Source organism: Salmo trutta, chromosome 16, assembly GCF_901001165.1.
Source record: "Salmo trutta chromosome 16, fSalTru1.1, whole genome shotgun sequence".
Taxonomy (NCBI): Eukaryota; Metazoa; Chordata; class Actinopteri; order Salmoniformes; family Salmonidae; genus Salmo; species Salmo trutta.
Genome location: NC_042972.1, coordinates 56,480,761 through 56,500,801, shown reverse-complemented (window position 1 = coordinate 56,500,801; position 20,041 = coordinate 56,480,761). Strand labels below are relative to the sequence as shown.

General features: G+C 43.0%; 1 protein-coding gene across 2 annotated transcripts in view; it reads right to left on the bottom strand.

The window, feature by feature from the left end:
• Positions 1–20,041, bottom strand: part of LOC115151079 (kinesin heavy chain) — a 140,566-nt gene that overhangs the window by 3,568 nt on the left and 116,957 nt on the right. For both annotated transcript variants that reach the window (XM_029695041.1, XM_029695042.1), the window contains 7 exons: positions 17,095–17,155; positions 16,654–16,725; positions 14,036–14,140; positions 2,923–3,139; positions 870–1,104; positions 436–719; positions 230–257 (listed from right to left, as the gene is read on the bottom strand). In XM_029695041.1, coding sequence (XP_029550901.1) covers positions 230–257; positions 436–719; positions 870–1,104; positions 2,923–3,139; positions 14,036–14,140; positions 16,654–16,725; positions 17,095–17,155 — 1,002 coding nt within the window. The remainder of the gene's footprint in view (positions 1–229; positions 258–435; positions 720–869; positions 1,105–2,922; positions 3,140–14,035; positions 14,141–16,653; positions 16,726–17,094; positions 17,156–20,041) is intronic.

Sequence of the window (20,041 nt, the reverse complement as noted above, 5' to 3'; positions counted from 1 at the left end):
GGATTTGTCTATGTGGTCTTTATTAAAATGCACTTCATTTAATATAACAGGCTTTTCAATATTTGTGTACAATCTTCACTTAAAATCTCAAAGGGACACAAAAGGCTCTACTTTTGTGGAACGACCCTGTTATCAAGCATGCCACATAGTAGTGTGGTGTAGTACAAGCCTGCAGGAGGATTCAATACATAACGGCAGCCAGGTCTGTGACGGTGGTGGGCAGTCTTACCTGTTGTCATTGATATCTTTAGTGTTCCCTGTGGGTAGATGAAGCAGGTGTCAGGGTGAGGATGCAGTCAGACCAGTGTATAGTGAACAGTGAGGAGAGCAGACCATAGAAATAGAATTACACTAATTATATCTACTGTATTTCTATGGAGCAGACCAAGTGAGGAGTGAGTCGAAGTGGGGAACATTGAATGCTGTTAACCTTACCGTTGACACTGTCCACATCCACCATTTCTGTAGAGTTGACTGTAGGGTTCTTCAATGTAGAGCCCTTTTCTGTAGTGTTCTTCTCTGTAGGGTGCTTCACTGGGGAGTTATCCATTGCGGCACTATCCACTGTAGTGTTATCCACTGTAGGGTGCTTCACTGGAGAATGATCTCCTGTGGCGGCATTGTCCACTGCTGGGTTATCCACTGTAGTCTTCTGCACTGTAGTGTCCTTTACTGTGCCATTGTCCACTGTGGTGGTGTTGGGTGGCTCAGCTGGCAGCCTACAGGACAGACAGAGACCCATCAGTCACCTAGTCATGGATTACAGTATTTCAAATCAATCAATAATGTAAAATTACACTTCAGTGTCATGTTTGCACTTTTGTATAAAGCTCATACACAGCGAGCTCCATTCCTATGTTTGTACTCACATCTTGGTCTGATGGAGGCCGGTCTCATTGGAGTGGTGATTGTTGGTCTGGGTGGGGTTGGAGTTAGGTGCTGTAGCTGGGGGAGCAGCAGGGTGGCTGGTGTGATGGCTAGCTGTCTGGCTGGGGATCTGGAACATGGCGTTACTAAAATGGATGGAGTGTTGCTGTTCAGTAATGCGAACCCACGGGTTGGTGGGAGAGCAGAGTGGGAACTGGCCCGGACGGACGGGCTTGGCTGGGAAGAGAAAACAAAGCAATGTTGGTATCAAAATCATCATTGTCATCATCGTCGTTATCATCATCATGGCACATGGTTTATAAACAGATACGCAAAACGACGGCGGATTAAAAACGTTGAATTTTTCAATTTAAATGATTATACTAAATTATTGCAACCAATAGAATGTTATATATAAAATCAGCCAAAAAAGAAACGTCCTCTCACTGTCAACTGCTTTTATTTTCAGCAAACTTAACATGTGTAAATATTTGTATGAACATAACAAGATTCAACAACTGAGAAATAAACTGAACAAGTTCCACTGACATGTGACTAACAGAAATTGAATAATGTGTCCCTGAACAAAAGGGGGGATCAAAATCAAAAGTAACAGTCAGTATCTGGTGTGGCCACCAGCTGCATTAAGTACTGTAGGGCATCTCCTCCTCATGGACTGCACCAGATTTGCCAGTTATTGCTGAGAGATGTTACCAAGTCACCTGCAAGTTCCCAACATTTCTGGTGGTAATGGTCCTAGCCCTCACCCTCCGATCCAACATGTCACAAACATGCAGAACGAGCAGTATGGCTGGTGGCATTGTCATGCCTGAGGGTAATGTCAGGATGAGCCTGCAGGAAGGGTAACACATGAGGGAGGAGGATGTCTTCCCTGTAATGCACAGCATTGAGATTGCCTGCAATCTCAACAATCTCAGTCCGATGATGCTGTGACACACCGCCCCAGACCATGACGGACCCTCCAACTCGATCCCGCTCCAGAGTACAGGCCTCAGTGTTACGCTCATTCCTTCCACGATAAACGTGAATCCGACTATCACCCCTGGTGAGACAAAACCGCGACTCGTCAGTGAAGAGCACTTTTTGCCAGGCCTGTCTGGTCCAGCGACGGTGGGTTTGTGCCCATAGGCGACGTTGTTGCCGGTGATGTCTGGTGAGGACCTGCCTTACAACAGTCCTACAAGCTCTCAGTCCAGCCGCTCTCAGCCGATTGCGGACAGTCTGAGCACTGATGGAGGGATTGTGCACTCCTGGTGTAACTCGGGCAGTTGTTGTTGCCATCCTGTACCTGTCCCGCAGGTGATGTTCGGATGTACCGATCCTGTGCAGGTGTTGTTACACGTGGTCTGCCACTGTGAGGACGATCAGCTGTCCGTCCTGTCTCCCTGTAGCGCTGTCTTAGGCGTCTCACAGTACGGATATTGCAATTTATTGCCTTGGCCACATTTGCAGTCCTCATGCCACCTTGCAGCATGCCTAAGGCACGTTCATGCTGATGAGCAGGGACCCTGGGCATTTTTCTTTTGGTGTTTTTCAGAGTCAGTAGAAAGGCCTCTTTAGTGTCCTAAGTTTTCATAACTGTGACCTTAATTGCCTACTGTCTGTAAGCTGTTACTGTCTTAACGACCGTTCCACAGGTGCATGTTCATTAATTGTTTATGGTTAATTGAACAAGCATGGGAAACAGTGTTTAAATCCTTTTCAATGAAGATCTGTGAAGTTATTTGGATTTTTACAAATTATCTTTGAAAGACAGCGTCCTGAAAAAGGGCCATTTCTTTTTTTTGCTGAGTTTAGTATGTATAATATGGAAGTAGAAGCATAAGTTCAGTAGTTTGCTCCAATTAGGGGAGGAGCCGTAGGATTAGTAAAAAAAAACAACAACAAAGAAACATCATTATTACTATCATTGTGCGTGTGTTAGCTATCTGAGCTGAGTGTGTTTGGGTGTGTGAGAGACCTGTGTGTTACCTACCTGGGTGGTGTTCATGCATTTATGTTTATGCCTGTGCGTGTGTGTGCGTGTATCATTACCTATCTGGGCAGCATGTGACCTACGGAGGGGGTTCTTGGCCCTCATAACGTCTTTGATACTCTCCACTTCCTGTTGATAGCGTCTTCGGTCCTTCATGGCCCCCTCCTTAGCCTCTTTCAGTGCACCCTCCAACGCCCGCACTCTCTCAGCCGTAGACCGAAGACGCTTCTCCAGCTTAGGAAGCTCACAACGCAGGTCTGCATTATCACGTACCAACTGGAGAGAAAAACAATAGAGAGAGAGATGGGGAGGCAATAGTCATGAGAGTGATAAAAATAGCCTGAGGACAACAATGTATCTAATATTCGCTATAGGAATAGACACTATATATACAAACGTATGTGGATACCCCTTCAAATTAGTGGATTTGGCTATTTCAGTCACATCCATTGCTGACAGGTGTATAAGGTTGGGCACACTGCCATGCAACTTCATAGACAAACATTGGCACTAGAATGGCCTTCCTGAAGAGCTTAGTGGCTCAACGTGGCACCATAATAGGATGCCACCTTTCCAACAAGTCAGTTCTTCAAATTTCTTCCCTGCTAGAGCTGCCTCGGTCAACTGTAAGTGCTGTTATTGTGAAGTGGAAAAGTCTAGGAGCAACAACGACAGCTGCGAAGTGGTAGGCAACAGAAGCTCACAGAACGGGACCGCTGAGTGCCGTAGCACGAAGCGTGTAAAAATTGTCTGTCCTCGGTTGCAACACTCACCACTGAGTTCCAAACTGCCTCTGGAAGCAACGTAAGCACAAATGTTCGTCGGGAGCTATATGAAATGGGTTTCCATGGCCGAGCAGCCGCACACAAACCTAAGATCACCCTGCACAATGCCAAGCGTCAGCTGGAGTGGTGTAAAGCTTGCCGGCATTGGATTCTGGAGCACTGGAGACGCGTTCTCTGGAGTGATAAATCACACTTTACCATCTGGCAGTCCGACGGACAAATCTGAGTTTGGCAGATGCCAGGAGAACGCTACCTGCCACAATGCATAGTGCCAACTGAAGGTTTGGTGGAGGAGAAATAATGGTCTAGGGCTGTTTTTCATGGTTTAGGATCCTTAGTTCCAGTGAAGGGAAATCTTAACGCTACCTCAGACAATGACATTCTACACCATTATGTGCTTCCAACTTTGTGGCAACTTTGTGTCGAGATCTGTGTGGAAGAACTTGACTGGCCTGCACAGAGCCCTGACCTCAACCCCATCGAACACCTTTGGGATGAATTGGAATACTGAATTGGAATTGGAATACTGACTGCGAGCCAGACCTAATCGCCCAACATCAGTGCCCGACCTAGCCAGCAGTATACCACCCTGCATCCCACTGCTGGCTTGCTTCTGAAGCCAAGCAGGGATGGTTCTGGTCTGTCCCTGAATGTGAGACCAGATGCTGCTGGAAGCGATTAGACCTGTCGTGCAGTCGGCGTTCCAATTCATCCTCAAAGGTGTTTGATGGGGTTGAGGTCTGTGCAGGCCTTACCTGAACTGTTGCTACAAAGTTGAAAGCATAGAATCGTCTAGAATGTCATTGTCTGCTGTAGCATTAATATTTCCCTTCACTGGAACTAAGCGGCCTTGCCTGAACCATGAAAAACATCTGGACTGCCAGATGGTGAAGTGTGATTCATCCAGTGGAGGCTCCTTAGAGGCGGAAGCGGAGGACCATCCTCCTCAGTGAATTTCATACAAATAAAATTGTAAAACATTTAAAAAGTTAAGATAAAACTATAATAAATATAATCACGTCATCAAATAACTGATTAAAACGCACTATTTTGTAAAGGTCTACAGTAGCCTTAACAGCACTCTGTAGGGTAGCACCATGGTGTAGCCGGAGGACAGCTAGCTTCCGTCCTCCTTGTACATTGACTTCAACACAAAACCTAGGAGGCTCATGGTTCTCACCCCCTTCCACAGACTTACATAGTAATTATGACAACTTCTGGAGGATGTCCTCCAACCTCTAGGAGCTCTTGCAGCATGTACTGACATGTCCACCCAATCAAAGGATTAGAGAATTAATCTAGTACTGAAAGCATAAACTACAGCTAGGTAGCACTGAAGTGTATAAAATGTGGTGAGTAGTTGACTCAAAGAGAGAGAAATATAATAGTTGAACAGTTTTAATAAATTAATTTCTTCCAAAATGAAGGAGAAGCAAGAGAGAAAGAGCAAGAGATCATTTTTGTTCACTTTCAGTTTCACATACTTAGCTAGCAAATGCAGCTAGCTTGTTTAGCCTACTGAAACACCATGCTCAAACAGAGGGATGCTATGTTAGCTAGCTGGCTATGACTTTCCAAAACAACACTGGAACTCTTTCAAGTCAAGGTAAGCTTTTGGTATTACAAATGTATTGCCACCGGGGCCTGCAGGTGTAATTGTTTATTGACTGTACACTAACGTTACTGCATGATTGTAGCAGGTTTACAAACGCGTTAGTTATATTAGCCATGCTGACTATGCCGTTACTGTAGCTAATATGGTGACAACGATGTAGGCTGTTTGTAGAGGTTTGGCTTGGAAAGGTTTTTTCGCCTGGTCACATACAGCCGATGTGTGGTACATTGACGTCCGAAGGGAAGAGAAGGAATACAACGTGGCTGTTATGAGAGTGAACTCAGTTTACGCGTGATCGGGGTGTATTCATTCTGCCAATTCTGTTGAAAAACTTTTCCTAAAACGGAAGCAAACGGAACAAAACGGGGTTAAACATACCTGAATTTGTCCAATAGAAGCTTTCGTTTGCAACGGTTGGACAAATGATTACACCCTATATCGGCTAGACGCAGGCAAGCGGTATTGAATGTCACTGTCTGTCACCTCAAATTTGTCTCTCGATCTGTGTGCACCTACATTGTAAACTTTCATTCATAGGCAGGTTGTAGCAACCTTATGATGGGTATAGGGAATATTCGAGTATCATGTAGTAGCCTAAACCTATCGATGTTACATTGAACTGGGTGAATGGAATAGGAATGAGAGTCATCCAATATGCTGTTATAGAAATAAGTCCATGCTCATGAAAATAAAAGGGTCCTCCCTCATCTTAAACGGCACTGAATGCCACTGGATTCAGAGAATGCGTTTCCACTGCTCCAGAGTTCATTGGCGGCGAGTTTCACACCACTCTAGCCAACGCTTGGCATAGCGCATGGTGAACTTAGGCTTGTGTGCGGCTGCTCGGCCATAGAAACCCATTTCATGAACCTCTCGATGAACAGTTCTTCCAGAGGCAGTTTGGAACTCAATAATGAGTGTTGCAACTGAGGACAGACGAAGGTCCCATTCTGTGAGCTTGTGTGGCCTACCACTTCGCGGCTGAGCAAATGAAAGGTGGCATCCTATGATGGTGCCATGTTGAAAGTCACTGAGCTCTTCAGTAAGGCCATTCTACTGTCAATGTTTGTCTATGGAGATTGCATGGCTGTGTGGCAATTTTATACACCTGTCAGCAATGGATGTGGCTGAAATAGCCGAATGCACTAATTTGAAATGGGTGTCCACATACTTATGTATATGTAGTGTATTATGTTACATATGGGTAGGCTCGAAATACAATTTCATATGATCATAAAATCAAAATAAAATGTTAATTGTCACATGCTTTGTAAACAACAGATGTAAACGAACATTGAAATGCTTATATACAGGCCCTTCCCAACAATGTAGAGTACATAAAACAAACAAAAATAATAACAGAAAACACGAGGAATGAATACACAATGAGCAATGATAACTTGGCTATATACACACACGGGTACCAGTACCGAGACTTAGTGCTCCGGTACCGTTTGCCGTGCAGTAGCAGAGAGAACAGTCTATGACTTGGATGGCTATAGTCTGACAATTTTTAGGGCCTTCCTCTGAAACCACCTTGTATAGAGGTCCTAGATGGCAGGAAGTTCGACCCCAGTGGTGTACTGGGCCGCACGCACTACCCTTTGTAGGACCTTGTGGTCGGATACCAGATTCTTCACTGGGATTCTGGAGACGGTTGTAGACACAACAGGACCATAGTTGCAGCCACTTCTTCCAGTTCAGCTTGAATTAGTGGTTTATTGAAAATATAGAAAAATACATTTTGAAATGTTTGAGAAACTTCTCTGTCAGTGGATTATAAAATGAAGTATTGACATTCATTAATTGGAGAGGGGTGAAATTTCCACAGCCCCATCCCTCAACTGTATACCTAAAAACATTTTGTGGACTGTGATGCGCATTGTCAAAAGTCACACTGGTGTCATCTTCCCTTTCCAATGCAGATTTAATGCGGCCTACTGTTCTCTAGGGTACGTGGGACGAAATCGTCCCACACTATTCAACAGCCAGTGACAAATCAGAGCGCCAAATTTAAAACCACAAAATGTCATAATTCAAAGTTCTCAAACATAGTGTCACGTCCTGACCAGCAGAGGGTGTAGTTGTGTAGTATTTTGGTCAGGACGTGGCAGAAGATGTCTGTGTATGTTTGTTCTGAGTTGTTTGTTCTGGGTTGCATATGTTTCTATGTTGGTCTGTGTGGCTCCCGATCAGGGACAGCTGGTTATCGTTGTTCCTGATTGGGAGTCATATATTAGGAGTGTGTTTTTCACCTGGGGTTTGTGGGTTGTTGTATTTCGCACTGCTAGTGAAAGTATAGCCTGTGAAACTGTCACTAGTCGTTCTTGTTTATTCTTTTCCCGTGTATGCTTTATTCAAAATAAATATAAAGATGAGTATTCACATCCCGGCTGTGTTTTGGTCGATTCAACACGGCTACACCTGTGACACATAGGGCTATTTTACACCATTTGAAAGATAAGACTCTCGTTAATCTAACCACATTGTCCGATTTCAAAAAGGCTTTACAGCGAAAGCAAAACATTAGATTATGTCAGGAGAGTACCCTGCTAAAAATAATCACACAGCCATTTTCAAAGCAAGCATATATGTCACAAAAACCAAAACCACAGCTAAATGCAGCACTAACCTTTGATGATCTTCATCAGATGACACTCCTAGGACATTATGTTATACAATACATGCATGTTTTGTTCAATCAAGTTAATATTTATATAAAAAAAACAGCTTTTTACATTAGCATGTGATGTTCAGAACTAGCATACCCACCGAAAACTTCCGGTGAATTTACTAAATTACTCATGAATAACGTTCACAAAATACATAACAATTATTTTAAGAATTATAGATACAGAACTCCTTTATGCAATCGCGGTGTCAGATTTTAAAATAGTTTTTCGGCGAAAGCACATTTTGCAATATTCTGAGTACATAGCCCGGCCATCAAGGCTAGCTAATTTGACACCCACCAAGTTTGGCCCTCACCAAACTCAGATTTACTATAAGAAAAATTGGATTACCTTTGCTGTTCTTCGTCAGAATGCACTCCCAGGACTTCAACAACAAATGTTGTTTTGGTTCCAAATAATGCATAGTTATATTGAAATAGCTCCGTGTTGTTTGTGCATTCAGGTCACAATCCGAAGGGTGACGCGCGAGCGCATTTCGTGACAAAAAAAATCTAAATATTCCATTACCGTACTTCAAAGCATGTCAAACGCTGTTTAAAATCAATTTTTATGCGATTTTTCTCGTAAAATAGCGATAATATTCCAACCGGGCGACGTTGTATTCATTCAAAGGCTGAAAGAAATACATGGCGACTTCTCGTGACCGCGCATCTCCAGTGTCACTGTCCCCAGGCAGGCCAGTAACAAACAGAGCAGCTGTACTTAGCCTAGAGACTGCAGACCTCTCGTTCCACTTTCTGGCGCCTTCTGAGAGCCAATGGAAGCCTTAGAAAATGTCACGTTACAGCACAGATGCTGTATTTTCGATAGAGAGGCTACAGAAGGACAATAAATTGTCAGACAGGGCACTTCCTGTATGGAATCTTCTCAGGTTTTGGCCTGCCATATGAGTTCTGTTATACTCACAGACACCATTTAAACAGTTTTAGAAACTTTAGAGTGTTTTCCATCCATATCTAATAAGTATATGCATATTCTAGTTACTGGGTAGGAGTAGTAACCAGATTAAATCGTAAACGTTTTTTATCCGGCCGTGTAAATACTGCCCCCTAGCCCTAACAGGTTAAGCATTGATCCATGTCCACGGATGGAACTGTAATTCGAGCTCTGATCTGACCCACGTCTCCTTAGTCTTTGTCCACTTCCGGCGATCACAGTATAGGATACTGGTCCTGAGCAATCCTCAATTGTAGCTGGAATCCATTTAGGACCAAACACATCGTTTCTTGTGTAGACATCGTCTCCAAGGGAGAAACTTCTGAGTTTGGCTCGGTTGTCATGATTCCGTTTTTGATTCCATTGCTTTTGTTGTATTTTCACTTTCAATTCTGGCCTGATGAGATCCAAGGTTGACCTTAACCTCCTTGACATCAGCATTTCTGCAGGTGACAACCCAGTTGTAGCTTGAGTGATCCTGTAGCTAAACAAAAATCTGGACACCTTTGTTTCAATGCTGTCCCCTTGCATCTTCCTCATCCCCTCCTTCAAAGTCTGAACCACACGTTCTGCTAATCTGTTTGAAGACGGGTGAAAAGGGGCCGACGTTACTTGCTGAATTCCATTTTGTTTCATGAAACTTGTGAATTCAGTGCTTGTACAACATGTAGCATTGTCACTAACCAACATTTGAGGCAATCCCATGACACTGAAGCTTTGTCTCAACTTCTCCATCGTAGAGTGCGATGTTGACGTGTTCATGGGGTAAACATCCATCCACTTTGAATGAGAATCAATCAGCACAAGGAACATTTTCCCTAGGAAGGGTCCAGCGTAGTCCACATGTAGTCGGTTTTTCCGGCCATTCCCATGGATGTAATGGTGCGGTGGGGGGTGACTTCCTGTTACTCTCACAATCTGCACACAGGCTAACCTTCACATTCACATCCTGTCCCACCTTTGGCCACCAGACGTATGACTTCGCTAGGTCTTTCGTTCCCGACATACCTGGATGCGACTGGTGCAACAACTTCAGTAGCATACCCCACCCTTGTGGTGGGATCTTGAACCCCTCTTGAACCCCACAGAACACACTCATCTCGAACACTCAATGCCAAGCGATGAGCTTAGTAAGGCATGATCTGTGGCTCTGTCACTGTAGGCCATCCTTTCAGGATAAATTCATAAACTTGTGATAACGCCACATCCTTTGAAGTCCATTGCCTGATGTGTTCCGTGTTCACCGGTGCATCATCCAACACATCGATCATCAAGACTTGGTCATTTACTCCTTCCTGAGTGATGATTTCTGGATCGGGCAGTCTACTCAGAGTATCAGCATTACCATGGTATCTATTTGGATTGTAGATTATTCTGTACTCATTGGCCCTGAGCCACACAGCCCAACATTGAACTCTTGGAGAGACCATTTGTGGTACTGACTTTTGATCATGGAACGGAGAGATCAGAGGCTCCCGTATAAGTACTTGTGGAATCTCTAATCTCTGTATTCCGAATATGACAGCCAGTCCTTCCTTGTCCAGCTGGGAGTACTTTTTCTCCGCTGGCGACAATGTTCTTGACATGAAACTGATTGGTGCAGAGAAACCTTTCTCCATCCGGTGTCATAGCACCGCCCCCACACCATACGATTAGGCATCACACGATAAGATGAGGTCTCTGTCTGCTGAGTAGTGCCCAAGGACTTCTGCTGATTGCAGTAACACCTTTGACTTTGCAAACGCTTCTTTCTGACCATTTCAAGGCCACATCCTTCCTTAACAGTTGATGCAGTGGAGCTAAGAGGGTAGAGAGGTTAGGGAGAAAGCAACTATAATAGTTCAGTAAGCCTAGATAGGCTTTCAGCTCTGTAATGCTTGTTGGAGCTAGCGCTTCCACGACAGCCCTCACTTTAGCTTTGACAGTGTGTAACCCCTTGGAGTCCACCTTGTGACCCAGGTGCTGCACATCATCAGCTAACAGTGTACACTTTCTCCTCTTCAGCCGGAGACCGGCCTACTCCATCCTCCTCAAAACTTCACCCACGTTTCTGAGATGCTCCTCCTTCGTGACTCCCGTGACCAAAATGTAGTTGAGGTAAACCGCTACCATGGCTATCTCCTGCAGAACTCCCTCCATGGTTCTTTGGAAGATAGCTGGTGCGGAAGACACCCTGAAAGGTAAGTGTTTCTAGGTAAACATCCCTATGTGGGTGTTTATGGTCAGGTACTTCTGTGAAGCTTCATACATTAGCACTTGATGATATACATGACTCATGTCCAGTTTTGTGAACTGTTGCCCTCCGGTTAATGTTGAAAACAAGTACTCCACTTTGGGTATGGGGTACTGCTCCAGAGATGAAACTCTATACATTTACAGTCAGCTTTTAGTCACCACATAATCTGATGGAACCATCTGGTTTGAGTATGGGAACAACTGGTGCTGCCCACTCAGAACTTAACAGGAATAATTATATCCTCTGCTAAGAGTCTGTCAATTTCCACATCCACTTTAGGCTTTATGGCATATGGAACTGATCTTGGCCTATAGAATCTGGGAGTAGCATCTGCATTAACATGAATGGTAGCTTGGACCCCTTTTAATGTCCCTATCTTTTCTTTGAAAACACACTTATGCTTTGAAAGCACCTGCGGCAGTGTCAATGTCTCTTTGATGACATGTTTGATTTCATCCTGTTCAATTGTATTTCCTCCAGCCACCCTCTCCCTAGTAAACTGGAGCCAGCACCTTCCACTAGTAAGTGAGGCAGACTTTTATTTTGTCCTTGATATTCCACTTGAACATCAGCAACTCCAATCACAGTGATCTTCTCCCCTGTGTATGTTGAGTTTAATGGGGGTGTCTCTCCTTTTATGCACTTCAACTTTTTTCCACTTCTCATTGAATTGGGACCTGTTCATCAGTGTGACGCTACATCCTGTGTCTACAATTTCCACAATGAAAGGCTTCACCTTTTTCATATTTCGCCCCCTGTACACTGTACATTGAGAATGCTTGCTCTGCGTCTGCGCACTCACTTTCACTTTATCACTTGATTTGAGCGGTAGTAAGAGCATCGTGAGGCATTCGGTTTTCTGTCCATTTTCTGTAGCCCGTGGCTTTTTCTTATTGCGGCACACCCTCGCAATGTGTCCTATTATCCCACACTTTTCATGTTTTAATTTACAGTCAAACGCGGCCCTTTGCAACGATAAGTCTATATTGGCTGCTGCCCCACGGCTTTCCGTTCTTTGAAATTCAGTGTGCTCAGAGCTGCTCCCTTTTACTGTATGGCACGAAGTGGCGCCCCTTGTCTGAAAATCCAGTGCATTTCTATTCGCGTACTCCATGGCCTGGGCCAGTTTGAGTGCATTCTCAAACGTGAGATTAGGCTCTGATATCAAGCGTATTTGTCATCATTAATCCCATACACCAGCCGATCGCGTAGCATTTGCAATAATGATTCCCATAGTTACAGTCCAGTGCTAGTTCTCAACACAGCCACACATTCCCCCACTGACTCCGTAGGTTTTTTCATGCGTCAATCAAACTTGAATCGTTACACTATTTCACTGGGTTTGGGGTTTAGTGATCTTTTAATAGATCGACTACCGTAATTTCCGGACTATAAGCCGCTACTTTTTTCCCAGGCTTTGAACCTCGCGGCTTAAACAATGACGCGGCTAATATATAGATTTTTCCCGCTTTTAAATAAAAATAAATAAATACAAAAAACACATTCTGTGACGTGCTCAGTTTTTTGCCGGCATGAAGCTTTCATAGGACAAATTATTGACTGTGTGAGGGGGGAGAGAATCAGAAGAGATGGCTTTGGCAACCATAGGCTCGCTACCACCATTTGATCCTAAAAATCAGGAATGGGAGGAGTACTGTGAAATAATGGAACGTTTCTTTGCTGCTAATAAAATAATTGATGTTGCTATACAGACATACAGCTTAATGAGAAACTGTTGAGCTCAGATAAACCAGGAGAAAAGTCATTCATGGATCTACCGTAATTTCCGGACTATTGAGCGCGCCTGAATATAAGCCGCACCCACTGAATTTAAAAAAATTTATTATTTTGAACATAAATAAGCCGCACATGTCTATAAGCCGCAGGTGCCTACCGGTACATTGAAACAAATTAACTTTACACAGGCTTTAACGAAACACGGCTTGTAACAAAAATAAATAGGCTTCAACGAAACACGGCTTGTAACAAAAAAAAATTGCAGTAAACAGTAGCCTACCAAGAAAGTCATTGCTCCAGACCAAGCTCCCGTGCAGCAGCTCTATTTCCTTTTCCAACAGCCAGATCAATCGCCTTCAACTTGAAAGCTGCATCATATGCATTTCTCTGTGTCTTTGCCATGATGAGGGTGACAAAATGACTACTGTAATCAGAATGATGGGAAGTTTGAGAGCGCTCGATTTAATCTAAACAGTAAACAAAAAAGTTGTTTGACCTTAACTCGTTCGGCAATTTCATTGGTCTAATGAAAGCTTCATGCCGCCAAAAAACTGAGCACGTCATAGAATGTATTTATTATTTATTTTTTTATTTGAAAGCGGGAAAAATCCATATATTAGCCGCGTCATTGTTTAAGCCGCGAGGTTCAAAGCCTGGGAAAAAAGTTGCGGCTTATAGTCCGGAATTTACGGTATGTTAAAGGTTCTAGGTAGAACCCTTTGACTTACAAAGAACCCTTGTCTTCCAAAAAGGGTTCTTCTGATCAGAACAGTTCTTGGTAGAACCCTATCCCTCCTCAAATAATCTGTTTGGAACACTTTTTTCTAAGAGTGTGTGTATGGAATAGAAATGGGCTTTGGAATTTTTATGCAGGCTACAACTAGGGCCAGGGCCTGTATTCAGAAAGAGTCTGAAAGGAGGTCTCTGCTGTTCTTATAATCTAATTCATTATGAACCTTAGACAAACCAGGGGGCCAATGTATCTTTGCATATCAGAGTAAAACTGCTGATCTAGGATCAGGTCCACCTGTTCATATCATCTTATTCATTATAATCATATTTTTATTATAATGTTATTCAATTAATCACCATTTCAGCAGTCCTACTCTGAGACTTTGTCAAGAGTCCAGGCCTCTCTGCTTCACACACTCAACACATTCATCCACCTACCTGTTTGTGAACTTTTGTAAGCTGGTCCAGGTTGTTCTCAAGAAAGGAAATCTTCTGCTTCTGGTGGCTACATCCCCCGCTATCATCTGGCTCCATCTCTGAATGCTGCAGTGGGAAGAAACAGAGTGGGAGAGTGGGAGAGGAGATAAAGAGAGAATGTGGTTAAGATCACACTAGATATCATGAACTATTAAATCATTTAGATTAATGGTCACCAACCGGCCGATCGATCCTAGGCATTCCTAGTGGGTCACCAAACATTTATGTAAAAAACCCAACGATGTAGTCAACCTTGCATTCCTATTTTTTTAATTCATTTTGAGCTGTTGGCGGTAGGTGCATTTGATTCAGCAGCCCTAGCGCCGGGAAGGCAAAGTGTTCCCATTTTTAACCATTTCAAGTGTCTGAAGATAGAGCTCTGTCTACCCGGCAGGTCCAGAGAGCAAATCAAGTGCACCGATAGCTCAGATCACTGTGTCTGCACAGTCGAGCCATAGACCGTAAAAAGAAGTTACAAATGCACAGCAAAGTTGATACAGAGAGATTTCAAAACGTTTAAAACCATGAGTAGAGAGACTCAATGAATACAGCAAAGAGCTGCTGTTTTTATGAGTAAGTTCATGTTTAAGTTGTTATTCAGCACTGTCTTTGTTCAACACTTTATAAGCCATAAAATGTGCATTCTCGCTACTTCCACTGACGCCACAACAAGCTCTGAAGCTGCAATAAATGAGTATAGCAAAGTGTTTCCGGTAAGCTTGTGTTGCTACTATTAATGGTTTGTGTCTTTTTTAATATCGAGGAATATTTCACTTTGTCTGGTCATAGGAGTAACAACGTGAATTGGGGCATGAGGCAAAAATAATGCAGTGCGACTTGAGTTTCGCCATCAGATGGGAGACTGTGTCCCCTTTTTCTTAGCGGAGGGAGAGTGGAGGGTCGGTGAGGTGAGTAGAGTGTGAGGCAGCCTCACACTGCTCCCTCCCTCCCCTCAGACTGACCATCAGATGCAGGCCATCTGTCCAGTAAAAAAAATTGTAATATTTAATATGGTCACATAGCTGTGACTCACAAGTACATTGAACAAAAATATAAACGCAACATGTAAAGTGTTGGTCTCGTCTTTCATGGGCTGACATAAAAGATCCCAGAAAATGTCCATACGCACAAAAAGCTTTTTTCTCTAAAATGTCCTGCACAAATTTGTTTACATCCCTGTTAGCGAGCGTTTCTCCTTTTCCAAGATAATCCATCCACCTGACAGGAGTGGCATATCAAGAAGCTGATTAAACAGCATGATCATTACACAGGTGCACATGGGTGCTGGGGGCAATAAAAGACCACTCTAAAATGTGCATCTTTGTCACACAACACAATGCCACAGATGTCTAAAGATTCGAGGTGGCATGCAATTGGCATGCTGACTGCAGTAACGTCTACCAGAGCTGTTACCAGATAATTTAATGTTAATTTCTCTACCATAAGTCGCCTCCGACGTCGTTTTAGAGTATTTGGCAGTGCGTCCAACCGGCCTCACAACCGCAGACCACGTGTATGGCGTTGTGTGGGCGAGTGGTTTGCTGATGTCAACGTTGTGAACAGAGTGCCCTATGGTGGCAGTGGGGTTATGTTATGGGCAGGCATAAACTACGGACAATGAACACAATTGCATTTTATCAATGGAAATTTGAATGCAGAGATACCGTGATGAGATCCTGAGGCCCATTGTCGTGCCATTCATCCGCCACCATCACCTCGTGTTTCAGCTTAATAATGCACGGCCCCATGTCGCAAGGGTCTGTACACAATTCCTGGAAGCTGAAAATGTCCCAGTTCCTCCATGGCCTGCATACTCACCAGACATGTCACCCATTGAGCATGTTTGGGATGCTCTAGATCGACGTGCACAACAGCGTTTTTCCAGTTTCCGCCAATATTCAGCAACTTTGCAAAGACATTGAAGAGGAGTGGGACAACATTCCACAGGCCACAATCAACAGCTTGATCAACTCTATGCGAAGGAGAGGTGTCGCGCTGCATGAGGCAAATGGTGGTCACACCAGGTACTGACTCGTTTTCTGATCCACAACCCTACTTTTTTTTTAAGATGCATACGCACTGTGACAAACATATGCATATCTGTATTCACAGTCATGAGAAATCCATTGATTACGGCCTAATGAATTAATGTCAATTGACATATTCTTATATGAACTGTAACTCAGTAAAATCTTTGAAATTGTTGCATTTACTGTATATTTTTGTTCAGTGTTAAACAACAAATTATACAGTGTGATCATACACATAAAAAAAATGATATAAAAAAATGGTCTATGAAGAACAACATTAGCAAGGCAATTCAAGCATAGACCCAATACATTATCTCTGTATATTGGCTATAGCCTACTGCACAAACCTCATTGCTACAGAACTGTTTTTAATTGGTTAATATTGCATAACATAAGCTGACGTTTTTTAAGTCATGTTTAAAAAAAAAAAAAGCAGAGTGGTAGATCTCGGCTTGCATTTTGACTCAGAAAGTGATCTTGACTCATCTTCTTCAGTCTTCCTCTCCCTCCCTTACTCCCTCTCTTTCTCTTCGTCCTTTACTCACTTACCCTTTTGACTCGAGTTGTGAGGTCTTGAACAAAAAGCTTCCGCAGGTTGTGCAGGGTCTGGAGTTCACGAGCCTGTGGAATAAAGAGAGAGGAAAAAGACAGGAAGAGAGAGTTGGAGAAAGAGAGAGAGAGAGTTGGAGAGAGGGAGAGAGAGAGTTGGAGAGAGAGAGAGAGAGTGAAATAGAGAGAAAAGGAAAGTGGGGAAGAAGGAGGAATAGAGTCACAGAGGGTTGGAGAAAGAGAGAGGGAGAGTGAGAGGAGATATGGTGAGAGAAAAACAAGAGGTTTGCACAAAGAGTGGGCAAAGAGAGAGAAAGAAAGATGGAGAAAGAGGAGGTGCATTAGTGAATCGTGATCAAATTCTCCTACAGTGGATTAAATTGAATGTCAGAGAGAGAGAGAAAGTGAGAGAGAGAGAAAGAGAGGGAGATAGATACTCACCACAGTCTCCTCCAGTCCTTTAAGGTCCTGCTTAGACTGCTCGTGGCGCTCATGAAGAAATCTGGCAAAATGTGGAAAGAGCAAATACATACAGTTGAAGTCAGAAGTTTACATACACCTCAGCCAAATGCATTTAAACTCAGTTTTTCACAATTCCTGACATTTAATCCTTGTAAAACTTCCCTGTCTTAGGTCAGATAGGATCACCACTTTATTTTAAGAATGTGAAATGTCAGAATAATAGTAGAGAGAATGATTTATTTCAGCTTTTATTTCTTTCATCACATTGCCAGTGGGTCAGAAGTTTACGTACACTCAATTAGTATTTGGTAGAATTGCCTTTATTTTTTTTACTTGGGTCAAAAGTTCCGGGTAGCCTTCCACAAGCTTCCCACAATAAGTTGGGTGAATTTTGCCCATTCCTCCTGACAAAACTTTGTCAGGTTTGTAGGCCTCCTTGCTCGCACACGTTTTTTCAGTTTTGCCCACAAATCTTCTATGGGATTGAGGTCAGGGCTTTGTGATGGCCACTCCAAACCTTGACTTTGTTGTCCTTAAGCCATTTTGCCACAACTTTGGAAGTGTGCTTGGGGTCAATGTCCATTTGGAAGACCCATTTGCGACCAAGCTTTAACTTCCTGACTGATGTCTTGAGATGTTGCTTCAATATATCCACATACTTTTCCTACCTCATGATGCCATCTATTTTGTGAAGTGCACCAGTCCCTCCTGCAGCAAAGCACACACACACACACATGATGCTGCCACTCCCGTGCTTCACGGTTGGGATGGTGTTCTTCGGCTTGCAAGCCTCCCCCTTTTTCCGCCATACATAACGATGGTCATTATGGCCAAATAGTTATATTTTTGTTTCATCAGACCAGAGGACATTTCTCCAAAAAGTACGATCTTTGTCCCCATGTGTAGTTGCAAACCGTAGTCTGGCTTTTTTAATGGGGGTTTCGGAGCAGTGGCTTCTTCCTTGCTGAGCGGCCTTTCAGGTTATGTCGATATAGGACTTGTTTTACTGTCGATATAGATATTTTTGTACCTGTTTCCTCCAGCATCTTCACAAGGTCCTTTGCTGTTGTTCTGGTATTGATTTGCACCTTTCGCATCAAAGTACGTTCATCTCTAGGAGACAGAATGCATCTCCTTCCTGAGCGGTATGACGGCTGTGTCGTCCCATGGTGTTTATACTTGCGTACTATTGTTTGAACAGATGAACGTGGAACCTTCAGGCATTTGGAAATTGCTCCCAAGGATGAACCAGACTTGTGGAGGTCTACAATTTTCTTTCTGAAGTCTTCACTGATTTCTTTTGATTTTCCCATGATGTCAAGCATAGAGGCACTGAGTTTGAAGGTAGGCCTTGAAATACATCCACAGGTACACCTCTAATTGACTCAATTATGTCAATTAGCCTATCAGAAGCTTCTAAAGCCATGACATCATTTTGTGGAATTTTCCAAGCTGTTTAAAGGCAGTGAACTTAGTGTATGTAAACTTCTGACCCTCTGGAATTGTGATACAGTGAATTATAAGTGAAATAATCTGTCTGTAAACAATTGCGAGAAAAATGTAAAACTCTGAAAAACTTGTGTCATGCACGAAGTAAATGTCCTAACCGACTTGCCAAAACTATAGTTTGTTAACAAGAAATTTGTGGAGTGGTTGAACAAAGACTTTTAATGACTCCAACCTAAGTGTATGTAAACTTCCAACTTCAACTGTACACACATCAATTACATTCAGTAACACTATACATTAGTAGCGTAATTTTTTGTGTGTGTTTATAGACAATACGTAATGCAGGTCAATGAACACGAGTTTATGTTATGGCTGCTACCACACAGTGTTTTTAAAGTGTGTTTAGCCCATGTCATAGCATGGCATGTCATGTCATTGTGTGTGTGTGTGTATGTGTGTGCGTGCGTGCGTGCGGCCCAGAGCATGTTCAGTCAGCTAAATATTAAGGGTTCTTGGTGGTCACTCATAATGGTAAATAAACAAACAGCTGGCCTCAGTTTGCTCCCTACCCCCCTGGCCATAATCTTTCAATGTTTACTGATCTGTAAGGTGGAAGCAATGTGTTGGGAGCTCTGCAAATATTGAAGGGTTAAGGGTGTTTCACTTGAGAGGTGCAGAGTGAACCAACCGGCTGCGCCAGGCTAAGCGGGCGCACCATGGTGCTTTAGCATCAATGATGCTGCGTTCAAAGTTCAAGTAAATTGCACTCTGTGCTGCAGCCGGCTTGCCTACTTCAAGTGAAAGGCCTTTTAGGGCTAAGGCTGTGGGGTACAGTCTTAGAAAAAGGGTTATTTGTGGAGGGATAGGGTTCTATCAACAACCGTTTTCATCTGAAGAACCCTTTTTGGAAGATGAGGGTTCTTTGTAAGACAAACGGTTCTACCTTGAACCTTCTTCATCCTAAGAACCGTGAACCAACAGTGTTTTGTCTGGCACACAGAAAATTGGCCAGTGTTACCTAGTGTTGATTCAAGAGGTGAATTAACTCTGTAAAGAGTTAAATTAACACTCAGTGGTGTAACCCCAGTGTTGATGTTAATAACCAGAGTTAAGTGTGATTGGTTATAGCTGCTGTCAGCCTACACTTTTAGAAAAAAGGTTTCCAAAAGGGTTATTTGTGGAGATATAGGGTTATATCAAGAACCATTTTGATTAGAATAACTCATTTTGGAAGACAAGGCTTCTTTGTAAGTCAAAGGGTTCTAACTAAAACATTTAACATCCTAAGAACTGTTTTTGGAATAAAGTTATTTGAAAGGAAGTAAGGATTCTTTGGAAGGCCAGAAGGTTTCTACATAGAACCAAATATAATATTTCCCAGCATGATCTATTGCAAGGAGATTTTCTGAGTTGTTTGTTTTTATTGGTTGATTCATTTTATGATACACAAAGATAAATAAAACACAGTTTTCTAAAC